Source organism: Scophthalmus maximus, chromosome 8, assembly GCF_022379125.1.
Source record: "Scophthalmus maximus strain ysfricsl-2021 chromosome 8, ASM2237912v1, whole genome shotgun sequence".
Taxonomy (NCBI): domain Eukaryota; kingdom Metazoa; phylum Chordata; class Actinopteri; order Pleuronectiformes; family Scophthalmidae; genus Scophthalmus; species Scophthalmus maximus.
Window position 1 is genome coordinate 17,232,408 of NC_061522.1, and position 27,491 is coordinate 17,259,898.

Genomic DNA, 27,491 nt, shown 5'->3' on the forward strand with positions numbered 1-27,491 from the left:
TACGACCACATTGTCATTTGTTGGTGTTGATTTTGCCAGACTGAGGCAAAGGACGAAACCACCGAGGAGAAGGTGAAAGTTGACTGGAAATCGATGCACATGAGAAACCTGATGGGCAAAACCTATAACAATAAATCACCATAAGAAGAGGAGATTATTACTGTTATTATTGTTTTTAGTGGGGAGAAAACCCCAATACTGATTAGTTTGACAGTATGCAGGTTGGTAAGTCGTTCCTTAGCCAGCCAGTAGATGGCAGTAGAGTGACTACAACCATTTCCACTTTTTTTCCAACACTTCGGAGTTAGTAACACACATTGGACACAGGGAGGCGTCCTGGGGATTTTATAGGAGGCCTGACAATTAAGTGTTTGGCAGCAGAGAGTTTAAAACACATTTTGCTTTTATTGCTGCAATGTGGGTTGACCAGTGAAATGTTCAGAGCTGTGTTTTCACTGTTGGGGGGGGGGGGGAGGGGGCAGCTTGACATCTGATCCCAAGTATTATTCCTAAAATTCTTTGTTGTTGTGCATTACTGTAAGCAAATCAACTTCATGAGGTGTTAGTATTACAGTGTTTTCGGCTGGTTTCAACTGCAAACTACATTTCTGTCCATGAAAAAAATAGATGCATGATGAGCTATGATGCTAAATCTCGTGTGGGTGAGTGTGTGTGTGTGTGTGTGTGTGTGTGTGTGTGTGTGTGTCAACTGCTTTTCCTATTTTCATTTTCTGGGAAACGGCCTGTGGCGCAGGCAGAGAGAGGAGGGAAGGAATGACCAGCACACACAAGTGCAGATGGAGTCTGATGTGTAAGGCTTAGAACAGCTTTTGTGATTCACAGTAAGTTTTGACCTGCGTTTCCAGGTTTTTGTCTTTTCTACCACAAGATGTCTTTAAGCTCAACCGAAGGTGAGTGTCTTTACTTTTGTTTAGACATACCAGCAGGCAATTCCCAGGAATTCAAATGAACGGTCTCACTGTCGTTTTGTCCACAGAGTTCAGTTCTCCAGTTGTCAGCAATCTGAGGATTGTTCTGCTGGGGAAGACTGGATCAGGAAAGAGTGCGACAGGGAACACCATCCTGGGACGAAGAAAGTTTAAAACAGAGCACATCTCTTTGTCTTCTGTGACAGTTCGCTGCAGTAAAGAAAGTGGACATTTTGATCAAAGAACTGTGAATGTCATTGACACCCCCGGAATTTTTGACACATCGATGACAGACCTCGAGCTGAAGACGGAAATAAAGAATTGTATCCTGCTGTCACTCCCAGGACCCCATATATTCCTGCTCGTGATCCGACTGGATGGACGGTTCACAGATGAGGAGAAGAATGCCGTCAAATGGATCAAAGAAAACTTTGGTGCGGAAGCCTCCCAGTATACCATGGTGCTTTTCACCAGGGGTGATATGCTCAAAGGAAGGCCAGTAGAGAGTGTTCTAAGCCAAAGTCCTGAACTCAAGGAGGTCATCAGTGACTGTAAAGCTGGGTACATGGTGTTTGACAACGAACGCATGGAAAATCACACTCAGGTGGCGGATCTCCTTGAAAACATAGACAGGATAGTGCAATTAAATGGGAGTCATTACACCAGCAGCATATACGAAGAGGTACAGAAAAAGAGGAAAAGCAAAGAGTGGTGGAAAAATTGTGGCGACACTATGAACGCTGCAGGTTCCCATCTGCTAACGGCAGCAGCAGCAGTCATAGTTGCCCCTGCAGCATGTGCCGTTGTAGCAGCAGAGGAAGCAGTGGCTCCATTGGCGTGGTCATGTTTAATGTTGGCAAGTGCAGGAGCTGCTAATGTCATCGGGAAGTGGATCAAACCTAACGCACACGACAGTTAAGTCATGTCATAGGGGAGTCATTTACTGCAAATACATGAACCTGCTTTGCATGATGAACCAACCTATAATGACACATTTTTTAAACGTTGATTAAATGTTGCTTTCAAACCTGAATATCACTTTGAGTTGGAAAAAAAAAAACTTTTCTGTTTGATTTGTAATGATGAAATAAAGCCATTTTATGACAAGTTTATAATGTGCTGTTTGATGTTTTGTCAAAATCACAGTTACGAAAGCAAGATTTCCCCCAATAGCTGGCAGGGCTTCACACTGTTGCTTGTTTGCAATGAATTCATACACTGGTATGGGTGGTGCTGCAATTCAGTGTAGGCTGAAAAACAATACAGTTAGGAAATCCAGTAAATGATACCACAGTTATCGCCCACCAGTGTCAAGTGGTACTGTCCATCCAGCTGATATTACTGTTTTGATACCTTACCATAATTACCTTTTGACCAAACACAAGTTCCAAGTGTATTCACACATGGAACATACAAAATTGAATGGTTCTAAAAGATGGAATGAAATGCATTTTTTTCAGCCAGTCAGAGCTTAAAATATTGAAACGTTTTTAATAAATGCCTGTTGAATTTGGCTGCTACTTTAGGCATGAAAATTATCAGTTGCTAAATGTGAGCCTCCAACCTGTAAATTCTATCATTCATATTTTATTCAATAATTCAAACACATCAGCTCAAGGTGATGTGGAGGATTTACCTTGGGTTAACTCATGCATATAAAACAAGGATATCAAGAATTAATAGCAAGTGGGAAATACAGCATGTGGCGAGTTCCATTTTGGCTACTATAGTATACAATAGCTAGAAATCTAATTTCTAGCATACCCAATTTTTCCTTCATACAAAAACAACTAACACAAGGTAGTGACAGCATGAAAACACACACCAAATTTTTTTTTTTTCAATGAATTTTTTATTTTGATTCATTTACTCCTATTTCAACTTTACAACTGTGTATGCATGAAGACTCAATCTGCTATATGTCCAGTTAAATCACGAACGTGCTCTTTGCTTCTTGTATCTTTCTTAGACACAGTCAATGAAACAACACCCTGTAGTCACTTCGTTGCATGTTTGGGTTGGATGCCAGAAACAAACTCAGCAACCTAACCAGTGATTAGTTCTTCTTAAGAGATACACCCACATTTCACTTAATAACTGTTTCACATTATTGAAGACAATGTTTGTGATTCACAGTGTGAAAATGATCTAGTGGAAGTATGAAACAGAACAAACAGTCTGTAAAAAGAATGGGATTCAGCCTGTGGCTGACAGACTGACGCAACGTTCACCAGTGTAAGACTTTTTCTTTGTTTGTGGTAGTTGGTATGTGGTGGTAGTGATGCAGTGGCAGTATAGTGAGGTGTTTCCTCACTTAAATGTGATCGGTCAGCGGACGTTTACCATTGTCTCTTTTCCTTTAGGGAAGTGAGCTCATAATGTTACTAATAATAAAGTCAGGCAAACAGCATATCACTGGTTTAAATAAGGCCCAGTTATCAACCTGCATGAATAGTTGATTGTAGAAGAAATCACATAAGTTATGAAAGTATGAACCGTGCAAAAAGATATATTTGCAAAATCCATGAGAAAATATCAGTGTTTTCTAACATTATTTATTAATGACTCCAACTGTTTCTCATAAGCAAGAAGCCGTTCAAGTACAACTCATGACATGGGTTTCATATATAAGCTCCAAACAATAAATGAATGAAAAGAAAACAAACAAAAAGAAAACATAAGTATTGCATTTCATACCGCTTGTTCACTATCAGCGCTAAATTCACATGGCTCTGATATTGCGAAGTTGTGTCAAACTTAAAAACAGGCCAAAACAACAGTATTAAATGAAGTTCTCAACAGGAAATAGAAATGTGTGTAACTCTTAGACTGTATTCAGTGTCACATACTGCAGACGGATGAATGTGTCCTTGTTGTTTGCCTCCACAAAGTTATACTGGAACAGTTGCTTTAGATTTGCACCTTGTGCCCTTCCATATGCAAATGGAAGCTAAACCACACAACACCCCCAGGACAAGCACAGGAGCTCCTAGAGCCAGAGCCACGGTGGTGTTGGCTCCCACCGCTATAACCATACCAGCGAACACCAACACAACAGCAGCAGCCGAAGCCACACGTATGTTCATCTTTTTAGCCCTTTTCTCCTTTTCTCTCTCTTTCTCTTTCTTCTCCCTCTCAGCGTCCCATATTTTCCTCTCCTCCTCTTTCTTCTCTTCCTCCTCTTGTTTCTTCCGCTCCTCCTCTTCTCTCAGCTTCCTCTGGGCTTTTTCATACATCTCATTAGTGTAGTGTTTCCCCCCGTTATCCTGTACCATTTCCTTGATCATGGTGATCAGCTCTGAGACCTGCACGCGGTCGTCTGCGTCGTTGTTGTTGAAGGCATGGTATCTGCGTCCAAATGTAATCGAGAGTCTCCGTAGCTCCTTGCACTCCTTCAGAGCATTGTCAGCTTTGGCCTGGTCTTTACACGTAAACAGCATGATAGTGTACATGGAGGCGTCGTCTCCAAAGTTGTCCTGGATCCACTTCACCGCATTTCTTTCCTCCTCTGTGAACCTCACCCCAAGCCTGATCACCAGTAGGAAGGCATGAGGGCCAGGCACCGACATGGTGACACATTCTTCTATTCTGGTTTTTAATTCTTCCTCTGTGATGCCTGTATCAAACAGACCAGGGGTGTCAATCACCTGGACCACAGTCCCGTCCACTTCCCCACTCTGGGTCTCGCAGTGTTGGGTCACAGACACAGGGCTTGGGTCCTCTTTGAAGGCAGCTCTCCCAAGGATGGTGTTTCCGGATGCACTCTTCCCTGATCCTGTCTTGCCCACCAGGACTATCCTCAGGCCTCCAGTCAAATCCAGAGCTGTGACAGCAGAAGCAAAATCAACATCATGTACATGTTGAAGTGAATCTTTTTTTCCAGAAATTTAATTTACCATTTGGGTCAATAGGTTGTGGTTGATATATCCCCTCTTTTACAGTAACCTGCACCATATTTTTGTTACCTATACAAGAAGAGAACTGTGGGGGTTTTCACAACTAGTTGAGAGCAACGTTTTTATGAGTGGATCCTTCATTCATCCACTAGTTTGCAAATTGATTGTGTTTTGGGTTTTTTTTAAAACCAGGAGTAGGCATTTTTAGAGGAGCGAGGGGTGGGCCTGATGAGCGCTCGTTCACCTGCACCTATTGGACGGTATTAGCTCACGCTGTACCCACACTCCAATGCACACCGTGCTTCCTCATCTATTTTACTCTAAATGGGACCATGATTTACAAAATGAACAACATGTTGTAATTGAAGAAGACTTGAAACTAGAGATGGACCATAAAGTCCTCAGGAAAAGGTTTACTGAGGTTACGCCAACAAAACAGTAGGTGGCAGCCAGGCACAAAGAATTGAGGAATATGTACCAACAAATTGCAAGCTTGCAATATCATGTAGTTTAAATAATGATTAAGCAGGTGAGGGGGTGGGGGGGTTACATATAGGCCTCTCGTTTGTTATTCTCCCATTTTGTGAAAAGAGCTACGTGCCAACAAAGGGACGGCAGAATAGCTCAGAGTCAAATCCAACAGGCTACTAATTCCCGAACGTTCTTCGCGCACAACTAGAAACGCAACTTTTGGTAATTGGTAGTGAATAAATGTATCGATTTACAATGAAGCAGACCTACATGGCTATGTAGTTACTCTATGTATTCAATACATTTTTTTAAAGTAAAATATTTTTTTCTAAAATGCTTTAATGCGGATGTTGATTTGATTCAGATGTGCTGATAATATACAATCTGATTATGTAAACCCTTCATTAGTGCAACACAGACGGTCCATTGATCCATTCTGCCACTACTCTAATTCACAGCTGCTGACTTCCGGGAACTATCGAGAGGCTCCGTGATCCGCCATTGCTGGATAAGTGAACGGAGTTGTCGCGACTCTCATTAGACGGCTCTGGGCGGACCCGGCTGTGACGCACTTTTATTTCCGGACACGATTTGACGTTCCACTTCCTCTAGTGGCGACTAAGAAGGATGGAACGGGCGGATAAATATCTTAAGACGACGAGCGGTCTTTGTGCCAGCTAACAGAAGTGGATTTATGGATCAGAAAAGAACTTTACCTGCAAATACTTCTATGGTAAGACATGATTTATGTAAGTCGCTGTGTTGATGCGAGTATCGGTCAGCGGCTGGTGAGCTGAGTGTTTTGTCTGAGAGGAAGGAAAGCGTTGGAATCCGCCGAGGCTGAGGCGTTAGCATGGTATGTAGCTTGTGTTGTTAGCATGTTTGTAGCAGCAGCTATCAAGTCCGTCACCGTGAACGTAATGGACATGTGTAGTTGTCGTGTTCGTGCCATACGCTGACTCAGTTGCTCGCTGTTTTAACTGTGTTTCGTGTCGGTGAAGAGGGTTGACATTGGCGTGTAGCCGAGCGTCTCCCCGCTCTGTGCAGATGCCGCATGGCGCTACAGCTTTATGTCTAGCATGTAGCATAATGCGATTCAAGATATCATTTTATGTCACTTTTTTGATACAAACATTTTTATTTTTTTTTGCTCTTCTCCGGCTGCCTACTCGATGACAGTTGATCGGAGAGTTACAACGAACGCACCATTGGAATCAGTGGACTCGGAGCTTTCCCCTGATGTTGTTCGCTCGGAATATCACGACTGTCACGTGTGGACGCATTGGACGTACAGTTATCGCGTTTATGCAATTTAGTTGCTTTGTGTTTTAATTGTGTCTCATATAGGTGTACGTTGTCGATATTGACGTGTAGCCGAGTTTCTAACCGTTCTGTGCATGAGCTGTATGGCTATATTGCTTCATGTTGAGAAAGATGATGTGTGACGTGGTCCAACTGAGACCCGGCCGACATCCAACGATGGATGTTTGAAAAGTCAACTCGAACCAGATCAGCAAGTGTTTTCTATCATGCATTTTTTTTAAACTTGCAGGTTTGTATGTGCCCTACTTCCCTAAAGCCTAGGAAAGGTATTTTTGTGTTGGTAATGTCCTAATAAAGTGAGGTCATTGTGGTGAGTAGGGCTACGTGCACGCGCCCAGTGTACAGTGGACACACAACGACGAGGCAAACTTTTAAACACTAAAACCATCATTCAGATCGACGGGCCCCATCCTGCAGTCCAGTGTCCACTCTTTCAATGATTATCAAATCACTTGTTTGGTTTTTTTTATAAATTGCAAGGTGTCTGCCAGACGCTTACAAATCATCAAGACGTGTTTAAGAGTCGCTTCAAAGACAGATCTCTCAATCTAGAGAAGAATAACTCCCGGGCAAAGGGTTTTTCTTAAACCTGGCAAAGTTGTAACGGATATAATAGCAAGGAGAAAAGCAGAAACTTCAATGAAGCCACTGATTGCACTCACAAAGCCTTCTTTACGTGGAGGACAGATATATGTCTTTGTAATTACTGAGATTTGATGACAGAGACTATGAATGAGCTTACCGTCAAAGTTATTGAGACCCCACCCATCAGACCGAGGTAGACTTTTCTGCTTCTTTTCTCGCAGTGGTATTTCTGTGACACAAAATTTACCGTCGAGACACAAAAGGAAATAGATTAGTCGGTGAGACTGTTGTCGAAGTCTACATGTGTTTGTTTGCCTCCCTCTGTTGCTCTTTCCAGCATCCCTGTAGATGTGACCTACGTGATGTGATTACAATAATCAAAGGATCAATGCCCTTTTACTTTCTTTCGAACATTAGTTCGGATAGCTTGTCTTACCTTCAGCCATTACTTTGGATCAATCCCTTCCAGTTCCCAGGTGGCCAACTGTGCTGTTCCAGGCCGGCTGTTGTGAACTTCGACGAGCTCTGCGCTGCACTTTCTGAGAACCTTCTGGAGCCTGGCCGGTGCAAAGGGGGCTTCCTATTTCCTTGTATTGTCTGTAGTTTACATCTAAAATGTGCATCCCCAGAGGGACTGTCCACAGCTCTCGAAATAGGCCGTATTTTTTTTGCATATGTTTCGTATGTTTTAGAAAGTTCAACATGAGAACAGCATTCAATCTCTATAACTGATAAAAATTAAGTTATCTTACTATGACCACAAAACGAAGCCAGGTTGTTGAAAAGGGAGGAAATAAGAAAACCATCACATCCTTCCATTGTTGATGTCACCTCCCATTAAAACCAAGGCATTTGACTCCATTTGTCTTGACTGAATATCCCCTATTTCAGTTCCAACCATTAAATATCTAGAACATATCTGTATGCTCCCAAATAACACAACAAATATTTTTATTTTTTAGACTTTCTGTGTTTAACAGGATGCAATTCACAATGCGTTTGGCCAGTTACACATTTTTTATTCTTCACGCTGTTTCATTTTGAAATACAATAATGCATACAAACAAAATTTAAACTGAATGACATCAGTCCGTACAGTCACATATAGAGTGATTGATTTATTCCTGAATCCAAATAAGAAGCATTACTAGAGGTAAACATATGCATAGTACAATTAAAACCAGTGAGTCCAAAACTCCGCCTACTGACATTAGTAGAAATGAGGAGTATCCTTGTGATCCTCTCTTCCTGTTTTCTTCGCTCTCCCTCCTGTCCCTGCTGTTTCCTCTCCTCCTCAAGCCTTCGTCTTGGCTCCCTGCGACATATTTGTGTCTTGACTTCATAAATTGAACTTCACCATTTTTGTATCATCTAAAAGGTTCTCTCGTATGCGTTCTGCTTTGTATCCGCTCATTGGTTAGTGAAAGACATTAAGGATATTTTAAAGCCAACTGGGATATTGTTTCCAGAAGAACTCTCTCCTGAGCCAAGAAAATATCTGAGTCAGAAATGTTGACTGTGTGGATGGATGCAGAGTGTACCTCTGTGTATTGCCATTCACTGACATTAGGAGCCTCGATATACTGTTAGTATAAACTGAAGAATAACAATCTTTTAAAACACTAAGCACCAGCCAGATCAAGCATTTTAAAGGCGTACAAGGTAACATTACTGGAAAAGAGACATCTAATGTATGAGAAATGTATGAGTAATAGCTGTTTGTCTTTCATGAAGATGCTCTCGAAGATAAGAGGGTAAAGTGTCTGTAAACTATAAGCTTGCTAACTGTGCCTCTCTCCATCCTAATGTCCAGGGCTGATTTATGTTCAAGCTAATAAACTGTCGATTAATACCATGACACAACTGCACTTAAGCAAGGATATTCGCCACAATTGATTTTATTGCAAAACTAATGATTGAGAATACAATAAATTAGGATAAAAATCACATTCAGAATCGCAAAGAAATTAATTCATTAATGTGTTTACATGTTAATCACTGGAATTTACAGAATAATGATAAATGGCAGCACATAGTTTTTTAAATTACAATTAAAACTGATAACATTTTTAGTAGAGAGCTGCATGGCGATATAATAGAGAGACAGGACAGGACAGGAGATGTGGGGAGAATGAGATGGGGAACAACATGCTGGATGTGAAGCTTGAACTTTGCAGGTTAAGTTACTCCTGAGTGCACAATGACAGTCCTCTCGCACAGATATCATTAAGTCCTTACATATTTTCATTGATAGGGATTCCATTTGTCTTACACATTTCTATAATGAACTTACAATAATGTTTGTACATCCCTGGGTATCCACTGTAGGCAAATGGCATGAAACCCCATCCACCATTCTGCATGTGCCAGTGCATTATCAATTGTCCAGCCTCTTCTCCCATCCAAGTGATCCAGTCCTCTACTTTCTTCATATTTTCTTCCACCTCATCCTCCCTGTTTGTCCTCTCCTCTGAAATAAGATATGTGAGATATTGCCACGTGTCAACCAAACTGTAACTCTGTGTACCCTGCCTGCCCTCTAGTGGACACAAAGAAACATGGCACCATCGACTAGTGACACTTCTCATATCTATTCTGTCCTTGTTTACTTCTTTAAAATCATTTTGTTTGCTTGTTTGGCCATTTAAAAAAATGGTGTAACACGAAAACGAAAAGCAAGATCTTCACTGATGGACTGCATCATAGTCATGGATCTGTGTGGTACTGTACCTTGCTGTTGATTTTGGCTTTGAGCAGGAAGGATTTGGCTGCATAATGTGACCATCACAATCAGGGCTCTGCAAAAACATGGGAAGAACATTTAGAAAACATTACGTTTAAGTAAAAAAGAGTAATAAGGCACTGTACTGTAATGTAACAAGAATGTCTTGGTTATATTACAGTACGTAAAGTGCATCCTCATCTGAGGGATATGTTGGCAGGTAAGAGCCTTTCATAGCACAACAATCGCAGCACTCGTGTGTGTGTGTGTGTGTGTGTGTGTGTGTGTGTGTGTGTGTGTGTGTGTGTGTGTGTGTGTGTGTGTGTGTGTGTGTGTGTGTGTGTGTGTGTGTGTGTGTGTGTGTGTGTGTGTGTGTGTGTGTGTGTGTGTGTGTGTGTGTGTTCCATAATCATTGTACTTCTGTCATCCAATTGCGTGACAGGACGCCTGCTTACGTCCATGGCTTGGTCTGGGCCCGGCTGCTGTGAACTATAGCCACTGATTGGACTGTTGACATACACAACTCACAATATACCAGGTTCAGACATGCTAACATTTCCACCCTGCGTCAGAAATCATAGGGAGTCAGGAGATGATGTGATGGCGACAATAAGTGGATGTTCTGATCCTACTTGTCATGTGCATCCAACGTTCAGGTTTACAGGCAAACATTGTCCCGAATGAGGTCTTAACAAACTAGCTGAGCCAAGCTAATCTGTTGTGAACATTAAACTGAACCTTCAGAGATTTAAACATGTTGTTTTGAAAAAAAATAATCCTCATTCAATAATTGAGCCAAATTGATGAAAGACATGAAAGAAAAAGATTGAAAGACGTGTGTGGAGATTCTCATTCATCCAGGTCATAGTTTTCCACGAGGGTGTTGAATCAGGAGCAACTGGACTTGGTTGTAATTTCTTGAGGACATTTCACTTCACAAAATACAATTTCGGGCCTGACCTGCGCACTCATATCCTTCAAACTAGGGCTTTAGACCAACTAACCAACCAAATAACCCCCCCAAAAAACAGTATTTCCTTTATTCTGAGGGGAAACCTACTACTTGTGTGTGCAACACCAAGCATGGAAAATGTGCGAATAATAACATGTAAAAGTGCAATCTCCTTGACGAACTGAGGGTTCACGGTATCATTGTGTGCTGCCACAGCAGATTGGCAGTTCTTCCAGTGGAGGCGAAGGATGAGTACAGTATTATCTTTCAGTCCAGTGTTGGAAGTGACCCCGTTGTTTGTCTGTGTTGTGTCTCTGTATGTGTGTGTCAGAGAAACAGATGGACAGAACAACATCTGTGAAGTGTGTGTGTGCATGCGTGCGTGCGTGCATGTGTGTGTGTGGGAGGCATACGCCCTCACACGCACGTGTCTCTGTGAGTGCAGTGAGTGCTACAGCAAAGAAAAATTGCCACTGCACGTGTCACGCGGCCACATGGATGAAAATGATTGCAGTTTCCTGCACTGTGTTCTTCCCCTGCACGCGACTGCACAGAGAGAGAGAGAGAAGGTTCAGACTGCCGCACTGCAGAGACAGAAAACACAAAGACACTTATTCACTTGCAAACTTGGTTTCTTTCACGGCCAATCCTTTTGTGATATTACATTTTCACATCTTACCTTTCTCCTGTCAGCACTGCAGCGCAGCACAAAACCACAAGTTTTCCCTTCATCAACTAGTGAAGAGGCTGACTTATTTTATTTTCAGCAAAATGTATCCACCATGTGTATACTTCATACCAAGTTTTCCAGTTTTCACGTGAGTATCTGGACACATTAAAAAGTCAGCCAAAGAGGACATTTCCAACCAATTATTGGAGCTAACATTATGTGGTTACATAAGCAGACACAAGCTGCCAGCGATGGCTGACATTTCACTCAGCAGTCAGCTTATAGCTGATCTCCTACCTCTGTGTGAAATCAGGGACCACATTTTTAAAATATATATATATATATATTATATAATTTTGAGCTGTAAACGAGCCCCGTCTATCATTGAAAGCTTGACAAGCATTGCACAAGTCAGATGATGGGTGAATTTGCATGTTTACAAGCTGTGTTTTGGGTAAGCCTGTTGGGATTGTGTATATTTGGCTCTGTTCTGATCCATGTGTGCTTTCTCTCCCTTCAGTGTGTGCTGCCGGCCGGGCGGGACCACCGGTTCCTGCCGCTCCCACCAATCACTCTACACGCGACCCTCATCACTGACAATCGACTGCTGCTCCTGCTGCTGTTTATAACCTCTGGTCTCATCACCGCCACCTTGGCGGAACGTCGCCTCGCGGTATTGTGCTTCGGTCAAACCTTTTGCCAGCCTTGAAACTGTCTTTTTGTAGATCATGTTTTTTTGTGTTGCCTGCCCGCTCTCCCTCTAATCCTGCCTCTCCTCCTTTTCGTCATATAGGATCAGCTACTATGCCAGCTCCCTCAGCCACACCGCTCCCTTAGATCCCTTTATTCTCTCTGACCTGCTTAACTAGATTTCCCCTTAACGGACTCTTGATTCCCCTTCATCCACTGTTCCCCAGCACTTTGGTGTGTTAGGTTTGGGCTTGTTCGCTTTTCACTGTTTGCACTTTTTGTACTCATAGCACTTAAATTGTGGATAAATGTCTTGTTGCATCTTATCCGTGTGTCCAGCTCGGTTCCTGCTTGTTGAGTCCAAAACCCTTTGCCAGCCTGACAAAGCCAGGCTGAGTTGTTAGTGCGTTGAATATTCCACTTTAGCTGCAATATAGCCTGGCTGTTCCCTATCTCAATATTAGGAGCCGTTGTTTTCACTCAACAACACAAAGGTTTTGTATGTGGCCCTCAGATCTCTCTCAGCCTCTGTTTGGCCTTGATACAGACATTGTTCTGAGGCTCTCAGGCGTCATGACTCACATATCAAAAGCACACATCTTTACAATGGTACCAAACATGATTTCTTTTTTCTTTCTTTTGAGGCAAAACACACATGCAATCTCACTAGTGACATGGTGTGATGATCAAGTTGAATGCACACAGAAGAGTGTGAGCACTTTTATCTGTATTTTTAGATGACAGTGTGGGAGTTCACACCACCTCCTTGCCAGAATGTCACTGCTAGCAAGAAGGAAGGTCATTTTTTATTTGTAACCTTATATTTTTACAAATGGGCACACGGAGAAAAACTACTAGTGGGTCATATGAGGTCTGTTGTAAAGGTAAAGCCGGAGTCCTGTGTTATCTGCTGCATAAATGATTCTCAATGTGAACTCAGAAGCAGAGTCCAGGGAAAAGCACCTAGAGTACCTGTACCATTAGGAGTGAGCACTCACGCAGCACACACATATTCACAACTACTGTACAGAGAGATTAATGACTCCGAGATATAGCTGTGTTCTAAGCATCGAGCTATTGGATCCAGTTTGGCGAATGGAGTTGATGTCCTTGTTGTTACCCCGCTCCGCTGGGAGATGAGACCTCTCTGCAGAGGCTTTGTCAGAGTCAGCTGATAATCACCATGAACGTGTGAGCTAAAGAACTAGTGTGGATTCAGAGTTGCCGGGCATGAGGAGCCCACTGACGGGCCGACCTAAGGAGTCATTTATAGAGCAGTGTGGGATGGGAAGGTACATGCCAACGGGAAACCACATCTAGTATCTGCTTGTTCAGAAGGTGTGGGATTCAGCTGTGGACTCCTGGTAATCACGACTGCAGCATAACACGCGCGCACACACACACACACACACACACCGGTAGAGAGTGTAAAGAGTGGGTGAGAGAGTTGCTATCTAATAGATTTCAGAATATTGGTTACATAATTGTTATACAGCAATCAAGTTCCTGACTCAACATCCTCCCACAAACACACACACACACACACACACACTCTCTGATAGATATATTCTGTATTAATAAGCAAGCATCATACAAGTTTTATTTGGAAACCATCATCTCAAGTGCATGTCATGACACAACCATAACGCCTTTATGTTTAAGGGAACATCATTGCGTCGTAGGTCTGACGCGTGTCTCTCATTTGTCTCTCATTGAATCTGACATTTCTCCAGGGCTTTGCCGGGTTTTCGTGCCGTGTGCGGCCCGATCACATGTCGGAGATCAGTGCTGAAACTCGGCCGACGAGCGAGCGGGTACAAGGCGCCGCAGGGATCGTCGCGCCTCGGCTCCCCGCTGCCCCTCCCCGCCACACGGCCGGTCCGCATCGCCTGGTACGACCGAAGGGAGACTTTTCGGTGCTGAGACGGGCCGGTCTCAGTCGGAAGTCCGCCTCGCTTTGCCAAAGCCTCGAAGACCGTCTCTAGATTAGTTCTGTCCTTTGCAGACGTTTCAAAGTAGGCGCAGTCCTCGCCGAGGGCCCGGAGCACCTCTGCCTTTGAGATCTGTCTCTCGGAGTCCGGGAGATCCACCTTGTTGGCGCAGACCAGCAGGGGAACCCGTGGCTGTGCGCTCAGCTCTGGCACAGAGGACTTTGTGAGTTTGGATTTAGCAGCCAGAATCTCCCTTCGCAGGACGCACACCTCTTCGAAAGAGCTCCGGTCATCTAGACTGAATACCAGAAGAAATATATCCCCTGCAAAAATAAATAAACAAAAAACATGTCAGTTTATATTCATACATTTACGCATGCACGTATCACACCCCATTCTTCTGTTTTAAACAAATGGCATAGTTTTTGTTTGGGCAGATAAAGGGTATGACTGAGCCAATACGCACCAGTGAGGATGGACAGCCGCCGCTTGGCTGGGAAGTCCCTTTCCCTGGACGCATCCAGGACGTCAATCTGGTAGGTGTCCCCGCGGATACGAAACAGTTTCCTGAGAAAATCCTCCGAGGTTGGACTGTACTCCTCCACAAATCCGTCCCGAAGGTACCGTCTTAAGATGGAGGTCTTGCCGACCCGTGGCGCGCCGAGGACCACGATGCGCTTACAGTTCTGGGGCTTGGAGTAGAGAGCATCTTGTCGGTGCTCTTGGCCGATATCGCGGTGCCGGCTTTGACCGTGGAGAACCAGAGCTGCCAGCTGATCCAGTGGGGATCTCTTCGGCGGGTGGCTGCTGTTGGCAGTGGACAGCTGCCTCGCGGCTGAGAGCGTCTTCTTTCCCTGCTTCCACTGAGACGTGGCCGCTTTGAGGATCCCCAAGCCCGCCTTGATCCCCGACGAACTCAAGTGCTGCGATGCGTTTTTGTAAGCCAGCAAGACTTTGGAGGAGCCGGCGCACTGTCCGTCCATGTTGCTGTGAAAGTGGGAAGCGTCGATGGTGGCGCAGCTCAGCTGGTGCGGAGCGGGGACTGGTGCGCTCCGCGCGCCCGCGGAGAGGCTGCCCGCGTCCATCGTGCGGCGCGTGATTACGCGCAACAAAGTGGGCAGAATCTGCGGTCTGCCGCTGCGCAGACCTGCTCAGGCTTGTGTTGAGCGCGGAGGCTGCCGTCAACTGTCTTTATATACTGTATCTACATGTAGGCTCAGCCCCTCTTCCAGAGAACACGGTGTTTTTGAGGGGAACACCTGTTCTGGTCTTGTGTGCGCGCGCGAGTGTGTGCGCGTGTCTGTGTGCGTGTGTGTGTGAGAAAAGACAAAGAAAGAAAGGAAAAAAACTTCCTCGCTGCACAACGAGTTTGTCCGTTGCCATGGTTACGAGTGGAGGCAACATATCCGAGGCTGAGCTAGCCTGGCTAGCACTGCCTGTCCAAGTGACTCACTTTGGTCTGAACAAATGTGCCATTTTCTGTTTCTTCATCGCCAAGGGGGGATGAGGACGCGTCGAGCCTCCTGTGATCGCGACAGTTGCTGGTGCCTTTGATGGCCGGTTCGACCTCACGCAGGAGTGGAGACGACGCCCGGGAGGAACCCCGACCAACCTCCTTCAGTGAACACACACAGCATCTCAAAACCGAGTGGTGTGTTATTAGACATCACATATTGTTTTTTTCATTCTTTTTTTTTTTATTTCTCCCTTCACGGGCAGCGACTGCAAATGAGCAACGGTCAGAAGAAAGAGCTCAGACCTTTCAGTCCCCCAGGTCAGCTCCTATACCTCCTGTGTCTGTCTGCTTAGTATTTTAAACACTGTAAAAAAAGAAAAAAGAGAGAAAACTATGCATTTGAAATCTACTGGTACAATGTACTCGTCTTCTCGTTTGCAGAATGGCACATTTCACCTTGAAGTGCAGTATGCCACAGTATCACCACAATTGTTGAGGTGGGGCTGATTTTAACTTCATGTAATGCCTGGTCAGGGATCAAGAAAGCCTCATTTGATCTTCACCTGTAATGATACATCATGTGTATTTCATCAAATGTATCTGGAGCTGCAAAGTAACTCATAACTAAAACTATCGAATAAATGTAGAGGTAGGCTATAAAGTAGCATACAAGGGAAATGAAAGTACTTCAATTGAACTTAGGTTTAATACTTGGATGAGTGAAACTAATTTCATTCTACCACTGATTTAATAGAGTTAAAGTCGGAAGCAATGAGTCTGTGTGGGTGCGTTGCCTTAAATGGGAGAGAGAAACACAAAATCTCAGCCAGAAAATGGGTCAGTATAGTCTGATTTTGATAGATTTATTTTTTTTTAAAGACGAAAGCGTTGCAGCAGTTGCTTGCCTCAGGGGCCAAGAGCATTTCTTGCCTCCAGAAAAGCAAAGCAGTTCTCCGAAAAGAAGCGGGGTGAATCTGTGGAGGAAATAAAATACAGACAGGGAGGTGAAACATTTACAAAAGACAAGGACTAATAATTGTGGCTGTGGCCATGGAAACGATAATCAGGCACAGTTGGACAAAGAGAAATTAACCGAATTGCATAACCATGTCAGAGTGTCAGGGTACTCTCGCGTGTCTGCGTGTGAGCACTAATGTACGTCGTGCACAATGAAGTGGAACCTCTTTTTAAAATGCTGAAATCGGGGGATCACTAATAAGAAACATGATTCATTATATTCTGTGTGAGTTGAGATTCCATGGAGATGTATATTGTTGCGACATTCCCTCACCAGTGTCATTTTCTTGCCTCTCCTCCAGAGACAAAGAAGCTGAAAACATCAGAGTTATCCAGCTTTGGTGGGGACCGGTCCAAGAGCTCTACTAGTAATGTCAGGGATACCCAGGCTCTGGCTAATCATCCTCAGGAACTCAACAAAGTACATCCACTTTATCCATGTGCAGTATTTACAATCAGTTTCCCAAATAGAATATAGTGTGTGGTGCTATGATAATAGTAATTGTATGTGTAACTGAGTTTGTGATTATGACTGCATGCAGCTTCGCGTTCCAAAGCCTCCCAAGGGTCTTCAAAAACCACTTCTCATGGCATTTGTGGGTAAAAATCTCCCAGTGAATCTGGATCCTGCCTCTCAGCCTCTGGGTCACGCAGGTACGTTGGTGTCCTTTGCCCTCGCTGACGGTAGCACACAGCAAAGTACCTACTACTAACTTTTTTTTCTATCGCTATACTTTTTAAGGACTGGAAGGGATTCGGTTTGATGACCAAGGAATGGTTCTGCCCCACAGCGTCCTGGGTAGTTTAGAGGATTTCAGAAGTTATCTGGAGGCCAAAGGGGAGATGGAGGTAAATGCCCACATTCTATAAAACCAACAAATGTGATAGAAATACTTAGACTTTGCTGCGTTGGTTTCTTCTCTCATCCCTCCACCATCCAGTTGGTGAAGCAGATCTCAAAGTCCCAGGGAGATCCTCCACATGAGGCCCCAGCCAGGCATCAAGACCACGAGAATGGACATGAGGTCTCTTTAGGCCACGGAAACATCCAGAGTAATGCCCTGCAGAATTGGCAAACAAATATGAGGGTGCGCAGACGGCAGCAGCACTACTTATCCGGTGAGCTGATGGGAGAGTGCAGCAGCCTACAACAGAGAGAGATAAAAAAATTTATCCTTGTCACAGCTTTAACCAGCGTACAACTCCAGGTTCCTCATCTAAAGCAAATTAAAGAACTGGATATTTGTGAATTTAAGAAAAGGCCATTTTGTTTTCAAAGTCTACATCAATGTCTAATGCTTGTCTGTTGACCACTGCGTTTACCAGCTGCTCTTTTCCACTCTGCCAAGATTTGCTCCACAGACCGGCCCAGACCTTACTGATGAACCAAGCAAACCATTTCAGAGACACTCAGGAGCAGAGGGAACTTCTCAACCAAGTCCTGCCACTCATCCACTTTGGATATGTATGACACACATTTGCCTACGCTCCTCTACTGTTGCCCTTAGCCACCTGTCACTCTCACATTATAATTCTCTGATACCCCAAATGGCTAAAGCTCTGTTATTATTTTCTATATGTCTTTTTAACTTGTATGTCTTAGGGTTGTCACGTGGGCAGTGAGTTTTGGAAACTCCCCCAGCGTTATGGGGACGAAATGAGTGGCATCGCAGCCACTCTGACTCAGACCGAGCGGGGCAGACGGGAACCTGTGACACATGTAGGACAGCCAAGCAGCATACGCCAGGAATCGGGTAGGCCACACACAGTCACCTACACCGTGCCCCAGTTTTTACCCCCAGTCTTATCCTCAACCCTTGATCCTTCGAATTGTGCATTCACCTGGGAAAATGTGGTGTCAACAAAGGAATCAACACTTAAGCTGTCCACACACACGCACTATATAAGACTGACTCTAGTCTCTCTGTGGGAACATTTTCATCTTCTAGGAATCAATTTCGCTGAGACTCTGCGAACAGCCTCGAAGACGTGGGACCAGAGTGCATACCTACAGAACCAGTACCAGCAGCTGGGGGAGGTTCTACGGGACATGCACATCAAAAAGCCCGTAATACAAGTGACATTACATTCTTTTCACTGTCAAATGTTGATATCAATATAGCCTCAAAGATCCAGTAACTTAAGTTTAGCATTTGGAATATTATGTATTTTCAGTAAAAAAGTTACAGCCATTTGGCGTTGCAAGAAAACTCGACTAATCTGCATTAAGCAGTCGTATTTTTGATTATAGAATCTTTGACTCAATCTGCTCTGTTGGATCGAAGTAAACATATAGATATGTGAAAACTTCCCGTCTTTTGGGAGCAGTGATTATCTGATCCATCAATATTAGATGCTCGATGCATGCTGCCTCCCTTCTGGAGTAATTAGGACTGTGCCACACACTGTCTTTTAGCCTATGGTTAAAAAACACGCATTCGGCGTGTGCTCGTGTGTGTACACTGTCTGTTTATATACATAAACACACACAAAACATTTCCTCTGATGATTTTATTGCCTGTAAAATGTACATTCAGAACACACACGCATGATGAGATTAATGAAGCTCTGCAGCTTTTCCACTAACACATGTCAGTTCGCATACATGCTGACATAGAGGAGGGACAGTTATGAAATCTGGAGCGTGTGCAGTCATTGAGTAGCGCTGTTGAGATCTGTGCGGTACTGGAGCTCAAGAAAAAGGGACAGAACCTGCCCTTCTGCTGTCTCTGAATTACAATGACTTCGTTAGCAGAGGCAGGAGGGTCTGGGATGAACACATAAACACAGATGTGCACTTCATTGCACAGCCAGTTCCCATTTAGAGTGATCAACGCACTAAGTAATACATAATGGTTATGGAAAGGTTTATTCAAATTAAGTCTTTTATATTCTCACTCTCTTTAGCTCACTCTCTCTTTCAAACACACACACACACACACACACACACACACACACACACACACACACATTTGCACGAGTGAAATGATAGAAAATGGTCGTGGTGTGTTCTTCCTGTTCTGCCGTGCTGGGGGCTGCTGTGATGTGGAGGCGGTTTGGGGTCTGAAGTACCTTCTGACACACAGACAGAGACAGCTCGTCCTGTCAGTAGCTGACTTGCTTATGGCTTCGTGACATATGTGCAAAGAGAGAGAAAAGATGATGAGCACAGGGAGATGCTGTTAGGACGAAAAGAAAGAAAAATGAAAAGGAAGGAAGAGGAGAAAGCCGTCTTCAGTGTGTCTTAAAAATTTAGAGAGGGTTGAACGACGCTATAGGCAGGGGGCCAATAGATTGGATTTGTCAAGGCCTTTTTCACAGCAGACATTTTGACCTGTCACAAAGACCCAGTAGTTCCATGTCTGAGAGGTCCAGGTATTCTTTGTTAGAGTATCTGTTTAGTTTGTACTTAAATGAGAAAGTTTTCAGTAAATAAGCCCATGAAACAAAGAACATTGACATACAGAGTTACAGTATATTGAAGCACACGTCAACTACAGGATGGGTCTCTAAAGCCTAAGTGGGAATTTTCAAGCCACATAAACATTAACAATGGCCCTGTTCTATTGACGAGTCCCAATAATTGTTTTTATAATTTACGCCTGTGCTTTTCCTACTGTGACAAATTAAAATACCCTTTTGTGAAAAAGACCTAATATTTGCTTCTCTCTGCTTATTCCATAATATGGTGGTAGAGCTCGGCTATTAAGACAGTTGCAATAAAGTATGGATCAAATATGAATGTAAATGTTGCACTCAAATAGTAAGGTGGGACAAGGTTGAAGGAAACTTGACAGCATGTTCGCTGACACCTCAGTCCAGTTGTTCAATCCCTGATTCTATCTTCTCTTTCTGTACTTTCTGGATGTGAGCGGACAGAACGTGTATCTATTGACACTGGACTGAAGAGGACGTGCTGGGCATTACTTTTCAATAATAGGAGCCAGAGTGTTGAATGGAGACATTCAGCTGACTTCATCCTTGAAAACCACCGTCCTGTGTCACTTTGATTACATTACATTACATTCATTTAGCAGACGCTTTTGTCCAAAGCGACTTACAATAAGTGCATTCAACCATGAAGATAGTACCCAAAGGGCAAGAATCGATAGGGTGCATGGACATTTATCAAATAGGCGAAAAAACAGCTTCATGTGTTCATTTTAGGTTGGTTTTTTTTACAGGACATCAACGGACTGGAGGTAATTGGCTCCGGCAAGCCATTCACACTCGTCACAGTGTGTCGTAGTCCCTTGCTGGAGAAGGAAGAGGAGAAGGAGAAGGAGCACCAGGACAAGAAGGAGAACCTGTAAGAAAAACAACAACCCTTATGCTGTCTAGTCGTTATCCAGACTAAATATGACCAGACCAAGCTGAAAAAGTTGTCCCTATTTCAAAGAAATACAGTCGTTGTATCTCAGTCATGCATTTAATGTGGCATTGAACATACAAATTGAGTCAGCTGCTACATATGTCGCTTGAACTGTAAAGTAAATGAAAGCCAGACATAAACTCCACTGTTGGTTCTTGTAAAAACATGTATTTTAGACAAAACAAAACATCGGTAACGCTGTTCTAACATCTGCTCTTACCACGCTTTTGTTTATTTGATTGCAGCTTCCTGTTATATGCTAAATTCAAAATCGACAAGAAGCATTTGAAAATAGCATCATCTGGCAAGATCGTCTTATTTGGGATGGTGCAGGCTGATGAACTAAGACCAACACATTTGGTTATTTCCCTTTCAGCCCTCTGTCTAAACTAAAACTGGTTTTTTTATCACCCCAAATCAGAACATTTCCAAAACAGCCTCCAGAGTAAACAATCCACTGTCGTGTTGACTCGGAGGGGAGGGGGTACAAAATAACTTTTGCAAACAATGATTTTAACCATGTGAGGACAGGGCTGTGTGGCAGTACAGGTACATTACTTTACATTTAATTAAGAGGAAAGCTTTACTATGAGATCAGTCATTTTAAATGTAAATATAGCACATCAGGCAGAACAACTGCTGTCATTGACCTGAATTCATGCAGATTTTTGTCAGACCGCATCACGACTATGGAGCCTGCTAATGATTTTGTCTGCCGTCCTGCATCTGGCCCAACGACCTGGAAAAGCCTGAGCATATGCAAGATGTTTTCTCACAAATTTAGACTGCATAGTGCAGCTGTGACACAGCTATGGTCTGAGTGCTGTCTCCGTGTTTTTCACAGTGATCCACTGGCACAGTATGATGAAGCCCCATCAAATGTTCTGCTCGTCCCTGCCTTGAGGTTCTGTGGTCAGCTCGCTATGTGGACTGGCAACTGTGCCACTGACCAGGTACAGACAGGCCTTTACACAGTGAGTTTGTCTCTGATTATAAATGTCAAACCATGACTACTGCAAGGCCTTTGTTAAAGACAGAAGGTGGATTCGGAAAGTCCTTCCTGTCTACTTTTCCTTAACCTCAATTGAAAGTATCATGAGGTCAAGGAAAGGTGTAAAGGAGGATTCATAGGACAAGCCAACAATGCTGCTAAGAGAATCCGAGTCCATTTCCATTATACAGTACTAGGTAATGATGCCACGGCGGATGTTATTGACGTGCGTCTGCCATTGTGAAACTACACATTTCCGAAGATCGACTACCAAAAGCGCATCTTCTAGGCTATTTGGCCCTGTGGGTTCTTAGCGGGTTAATTCGTGCAGGCTGAACATGGACAACATGGTGAAAAAGATTTATTCATCACAAAGGTTGGAATTGAAATAACAATAATATATGTTCAGGCTACAAACTGAAAGGAAAAGCTTGTCACATTAAGAATGTTAACTCTCGCTCCTGTCCACTCATAATCATTCATATGACACTATGGCATCAGATTGAAATTGAAATTGAAAATTGTAACTTACTTGATGACTTGCATCTGACAGCAGCTTAACATTGATCAGTAGCACCTATAAGAAGAATAACAACTGAAATTTATTGTAGCATGAAAAATTATTAAAACATTATTTCTGTTAAAGATATGGACCTGACTTGTTTTCGTCAGCTTTTTATTTTTGAACGCTGGCTTCGTCGTCCTCTCAATTCACCAACACTCATTGATCAGGGAGAAGTTGGAATTAGTGCCACAATGATCTTTGAGGCCCTGACTGGAGAAAGAGCCTCGTCCCATCTGGAGATGCACAATGAGGGCACCACGGCCATCTTCTACAGTTGGCAGCAGCTTCCCAGGCCACACAGCTTTCCTAACCTGCGATCACAAACAAAGAAACCGCACTTCTACTTCAATTCCTCCTCTGGTACACAAAAACACAGTCAGACATCTGCTGCCACCGCTCTTACATCATGCTCTGTCTGTATGTACTGTACTGTACTCAACCTGCCTCTCTACTTCCCACTATGCTTCCCCTCCCACCCAGGTGTGATCCTTCCAGGTGACACCCAGCGTGTGGAGTTCATATTTAAGTCGGAGAGGCCAGGAAACGAAACTGAAGTGTGGCAGCTCAACACTCACCCTGTGCTGCTTCAAGGAGCCTCCATGCAGGTCACGTTGAGGGGAGTGGCTCTGTACCAGGACATAACCGCCGACCAGAGGCTTTTCATAGAGGTAGTTTTACAAAGAAACTGTGCATCTGAAAGTGAGACGGGGAGACACGTGGACAGATGGCACAAAGGCGTTCATAAACAGAAACCAACAGGTTTTCTTTTTTCTTTGTTTTTTACGTTTGTGTTTTTATTGTGTGTGCCTGAGCAGACGAAGCTGGAAAAGATAGTGGCGGTAAAAATGTGTCGGTCGATGGCGTATGAGGCGCTGCGTCAGGTCCACAGCCCAGAGAGACCCAGCTCTCCTGCAGAGCTCTACGTCACCGAGGAGCAAAGGTTTCAAAACAAAAACCCCAAGGTAAATGCAATTTCCAGTAAGATGATCTGTTATGGGGGTTTTTTTTGTGTGTTTTTTTTTTTACAAATCCTCCTTAGGGCCTCAACAGTGTTGAGATTCTGAAATTGACATTTACATGGTCTCCTGTAGCTGTTGTTGTTGAGACATGTTGCTCATCATTTTTCTTAGTACAGAGTGTTTTTGTCTGCGGTTACTTCAGTCTAGATCTTAGTCACAGCACTTGATTCAAATGGAGCCTTTTTATCATGTGTTTTGTTTTTCTGATTGACATTTCCCTGTCTGTAGGTGAGAGTATAATCAACCCATTATGGCTGCCCCCTCTCCGACCTGAATTATCTCGTAGTCTCCGTCCATTTAGCACTCCGCAGTGATATGTTTGCCCTCATCCCTGTTACGTCTTCAGAGTAGAAAGTGGTTGTATTACCATTTCCATTACCATGGTAATGCATCAGGAGCAGGTCTTTAACTAAGTTAATTGGGAACATAATTACCTTCCTCTCTCGGGAATTTATTCCAGCTAGATAAATGGGTAGGTACTTTATTGATCCTGAGGGAAATTTAAGAAGCATGTGTGTCTTAAAAGTTTCCTGAGATGATTTCCAATAGACATGGGAGGCAATGTTTGGAAACATTGGAAAGTGTAACCACACATCAAGATCGAAATACTGTCTCAGATTCATCATCGTCAACTCGTCCAGCCTGTAATTGATTTTTCAGCATCAAAGTTGTTGGAGGAGGATAACTATTAGTGGTAATCATCCTGTAGCCTGACAGTAATGTCTTCATTGACATGTTCATAATCCTGCTACTTCACATTGTTTATCTCCATTCACGGTTTCAGTTGCAGTACCTTTATCAGCCAGTGGAGGACCTGAAAAATCTGTGGCAGAAAGTGAATCCAGGGAGCACCTGGGACCTCTCTGTTGATACGCTCCGACAGGTAGGAACAAAACGTAGAGATGTGATACGTAAAAACACTTGGTCAGTACAAAAAAATACCAGTACCTGTAAATTCAGCAAGTTGATCCGGGGATTATTAAGTCTCTTCAGATGCACTTGTATGTACAATTTCATACCATCATGGTTCATTTAAGCTTTGACACATATTCCTTTGTTCCCACACTTAAGGCTGTGCTGTCTCTGCCTGAGCAAGAGTCCGCTCAGGACACCGTCACCAGAGAAAAGAGCTTGGCCCACCTCAACTCCCTGCTTCTTCAGCTTTCTGAACCCTCTGAACTGAAACTGTGCTATTTAACGGCAGCAGCTATAGGGTGAGTCATGTAGCATCACTTTCAAAGCATCCCACAGCTGCACAGTCAAATGTAGTGGGCCTGGAGGTTGTGGTGGTGTGTGGTGCCCTCTGCAGACAGCAGCTGTGGAGGAGACTCCTGGACACGATGGCAGGTGAGGCCATGTGGCTCAGAAACCTGCTGGGCCTACCAGAGGGAGAGACATGGATCGATAAAACGGAGGAATCCCCAATCTCTGATGCTGGTGAGACGCACACACTTTCACTCAGACATAGACGGTTGAAGGTACCGAATTCATGCTCTTCAATGCTGTGATTACGCAACAGATGTGCCCGACAATTTAAGCAAAGATGAGGTGTGCGAGAAAAAGGGAGTAGCAGCGGCCAAAGAGGAGAGGAGTGGGCCGAGATCCAGACCTAAAGATGTCAACAAAGGAGACACCAAGTCACAGATGACTGAAAAATCTGTGGAGGTGAGGGGAAAAGATACGTGGGTTTGTCCAGCTGACTCGCCCTCTTCCACACAGACATGGGGAATTATAAAATGTTTTCCCACCGAGTGTCGGCAGATTCACAAGTACCACATTTGAGGACACGAAACGTGGCTTCTTCTGCCTTTCAGTTGGTCCGATCATGAGTCACCTTCACCACTTCATCATTATCGGTTGACTTGTTACTACAGACTGATTATTTTGTGTGTGTGTGTGTGTGTGTGTGTGTGTGTGTGTGTGTGTGTGTGTGTGTGTGTGTGTGTGTGTGTGTGTGTGTGTGTGTGTGTGTGTGTGTGTGTGTGTGTGTGTGTGTGTGTGTGTGTGTGTGTGTGTGTGTGTGTGTGTGTGTGTGTGTGTGTGTGTGTGTGTGTGTGTGTGTGTGTGTGTGTGTGTGTGTGTGTGTGCGCTCCCCCTTGTGATTTGCAGTATTACTAGCCATTACTCATACATTTTTCCTGCTAAATGTAGAACACCAATGATATCTATTAAGTGTTTTTACATTACATTAATTTCGTATGTAAAGATAATCTAATGTAGTAGCTTAGCAACAGACTATAGTATTGGCCATTTGTCTTGTTGCAGTGTGATGGTTGGGTGCGATAACAAGTACCATTCATTTAAAATGCAGATGATTGTTTTCACTATGCACCCATCCTCATACCTAGCCACTTTGCATTGTTCCATTCACAAATCTAAATTCGAAGATAGATAATAGATCATATAGACAATATAATATTGTTGTAATAATATTTTTTGTTTGCCAGTTGAGTGTAGAATCATAGATCAGGTACAGCCGATTACTCACAGAGTACCATGGTAACAGTACACAGTGTGAAAAAGTGCATCTGCTCTCCAAATGTGTGCCCAGGGTGTGAATTAATAGGACCTGGACTGGTCCAAGCCATCTGTACTACGCACACACACACACACACACACACACACTCCCTTGGCTAGACGTTCACTCACACAGCATAGGACATGCAGTATATTGCATGCTATCAAATATGTGGGAGGTAGTTTTTCACCACACAAGATGTACACAACCACTCGCCAAACAACTTGTTTTTGTAATTTGATCCTCCTGCATGCTCAATAAAAACGTCATGGTTGTTCGCCAGTAAAGTTTGTGTCATCTAACTCTCAATCTTACAAAGGAGAGCAAGGAGAGCAAGAAGAAGGGTAAAAGAAGAGATGAAGTGGGGAGGCGCACCAAGGAGAAGCAAGGGAAGGAGTCTGTCTCGCTGATTGAAACCTGTCCAGAAAGCATCGACCAGCCACTTCCGGAGGTCGAAGATGTGGAGCCCAAGGATATGACGGAAATTTACACTAGGCTCCTTCATACAAAGGTGAGTCCTCGAATTGTCTATCCAATTAATTTTGTGTAAGTTCAGTTTGGCTTTCACTGGGACTTTGGGCCTTAAAGAGATGGGAGCTAAAAACCAAGCGAGCTGCAGGATTGGACAGTATGAGGAAACTTTTTCAAGTAAGAACCAAAATTAAAATCATGAACCTAATATGAGCATAATATGTCTCTGAGACTTTTGAACAGAGGGCCCTGTTTACAGATGTGGGCTTTGAGGGTTAAAGCTCAACCAATTCCAGGGATTAAAAGTCAAGACCACTGCTTTGATACTGACCCTTATTCATTCATCTAATGAGAAACACTATCCAGTTGCATTGTGCAAAATGTAGGACTGTGTTTCAGGAGATTGAACCACGCTAAAGGGATTTAAGTCAGGATACCTTGTCCTCTGTTTCTTTACATTTTACCATTTTTATAATTATCCTGTGAGTAATATGCACCGGATGTATTATGTATTATGTGTTTTGGGAGATTTGGCCTTTCTTTTCTTTTTTTTAAATCTGCCCCCTAGTGAGCCTTCCAACTTCATGGAAGTACTTCACTAAATCACTGGTGTGCCATTTTTAAGTTTAAGTTCCATAGTCCTGTGTACATCATCTGTACGGATCTGTCTACCTGGCAGGTCTACGCTCTGGTGGAAGACCTGGTGGAGACCCTGTGTTGCCTGATGGATGAGGGAGACAAGGAGGACACGGGGAAGACACAGGAGCTCTACTGAATATTAGACAAACCAACGTCTCATGTAATACCCCTGGATCTCTCTGTTGTCACACCTTATTCTGTTTGGAAAACAATAAAGCTTCTGTTTGTTCTGGCAAAGGCGGAGATATGGAGCCACCTTAAGTCGGTCTCATTT

General features: G+C 43.6%; 4 protein-coding genes across 12 annotated transcripts; 2 read left to right on the top strand and 2 right to left on the bottom strand.

Annotated features, from left to right (window-relative positions):
• Nucleotides 1–715: 715 nt before the first annotated feature.
• On the top strand, nucleotides 716–2,039 carry LOC118313117 (GTPase IMAP family member 9). The gene is made up of 2 exons (XM_035638384.2): nucleotides 716–911; nucleotides 998–2,039. The coding sequence occupies exons 1-2, from the start codon at nucleotides 890–892 to the stop codon at nucleotides 1,846–1,848; spliced, it is 873 nt and encodes a 290-aa protein (XP_035494277.1). The 5' UTR covers nucleotides 716–889; the 3' UTR covers nucleotides 1,849–2,039.
• A 741-nt stretch (nucleotides 2,040–2,780) lies between these two features.
• LOC118312491 (GTPase IMAP family member 4-like) lies at nucleotides 2,781–7,973 on the bottom strand. Its single transcript, XM_035637110.2, has 3 exons — nucleotides 7,641–7,973; nucleotides 7,362–7,433; nucleotides 2,781–4,752 (listed from the first exon to the last, which is right to left on the bottom strand). Exons 1-3 carry the CDS (start codon nucleotides 7,648–7,650, stop codon nucleotides 3,821–3,823), a joined length of 1,014 nt encoding a protein of 337 aa, XP_035493003.1. The 5' UTR covers nucleotides 7,651–7,973; the 3' UTR covers nucleotides 2,781–3,820.
• On the top strand, nucleotides 5,872–27,478 carry LOC118312487 (mycbp associated protein). 9 transcript variants are annotated; one of them, XM_047333661.1, is made up of 21 exons: nucleotides 5,872–6,029; nucleotides 12,069–12,221; nucleotides 15,889–15,943; nucleotides 16,945–17,063; nucleotides 17,185–17,296; nucleotides 17,385–17,491; nucleotides 17,584–17,761; nucleotides 17,992–18,107; nucleotides 18,246–18,396; nucleotides 18,592–18,710; nucleotides 20,827–20,951; nucleotides 21,859–21,988; nucleotides 22,678–22,930; nucleotides 23,051–23,238; nucleotides 23,386–23,532; nucleotides 24,374–24,472; nucleotides 24,661–24,803; nucleotides 24,899–25,026; nucleotides 25,109–25,254; nucleotides 26,427–26,618; nucleotides 27,258–27,478. In XM_047333661.1, exons 1-21 carry the CDS (start codon nucleotides 5,991–5,993, stop codon nucleotides 27,351–27,353), a joined length of 2,796 nt encoding a protein of 931 aa, XP_047189617.1. In that variant the 5' UTR covers nucleotides 5,872–5,990; the 3' UTR covers nucleotides 27,354–27,478. The 9 variants fall into 9 exon arrangements, with proteins under 9 accessions (XP_047189617.1, XP_035492996.2, XP_035492994.2 ...); XM_035637103.2 differs by having other exon boundaries at nucleotides 22,738–22,930; XM_035637101.2 differs by having other exon boundaries at nucleotides 21,859–21,967.
• Nucleotides 13,813–15,430, bottom strand: si:dkey-27j5.5 (GTP-binding protein Rhes). Its single transcript, XM_035637106.2, has 2 exons — nucleotides 14,636–15,430; nucleotides 13,813–14,492 (listed from the first exon to the last, which is right to left on the bottom strand). The coding sequence occupies exons 1-2, from the start codon at nucleotides 15,252–15,254 to the stop codon at nucleotides 13,948–13,950; spliced, it is 1,164 nt and encodes a 387-aa protein (XP_035492999.2). The 5' UTR covers nucleotides 15,255–15,430; the 3' UTR covers nucleotides 13,813–13,947.
• Nucleotides 27,479–27,491: the final 13 nt, after the last annotated feature.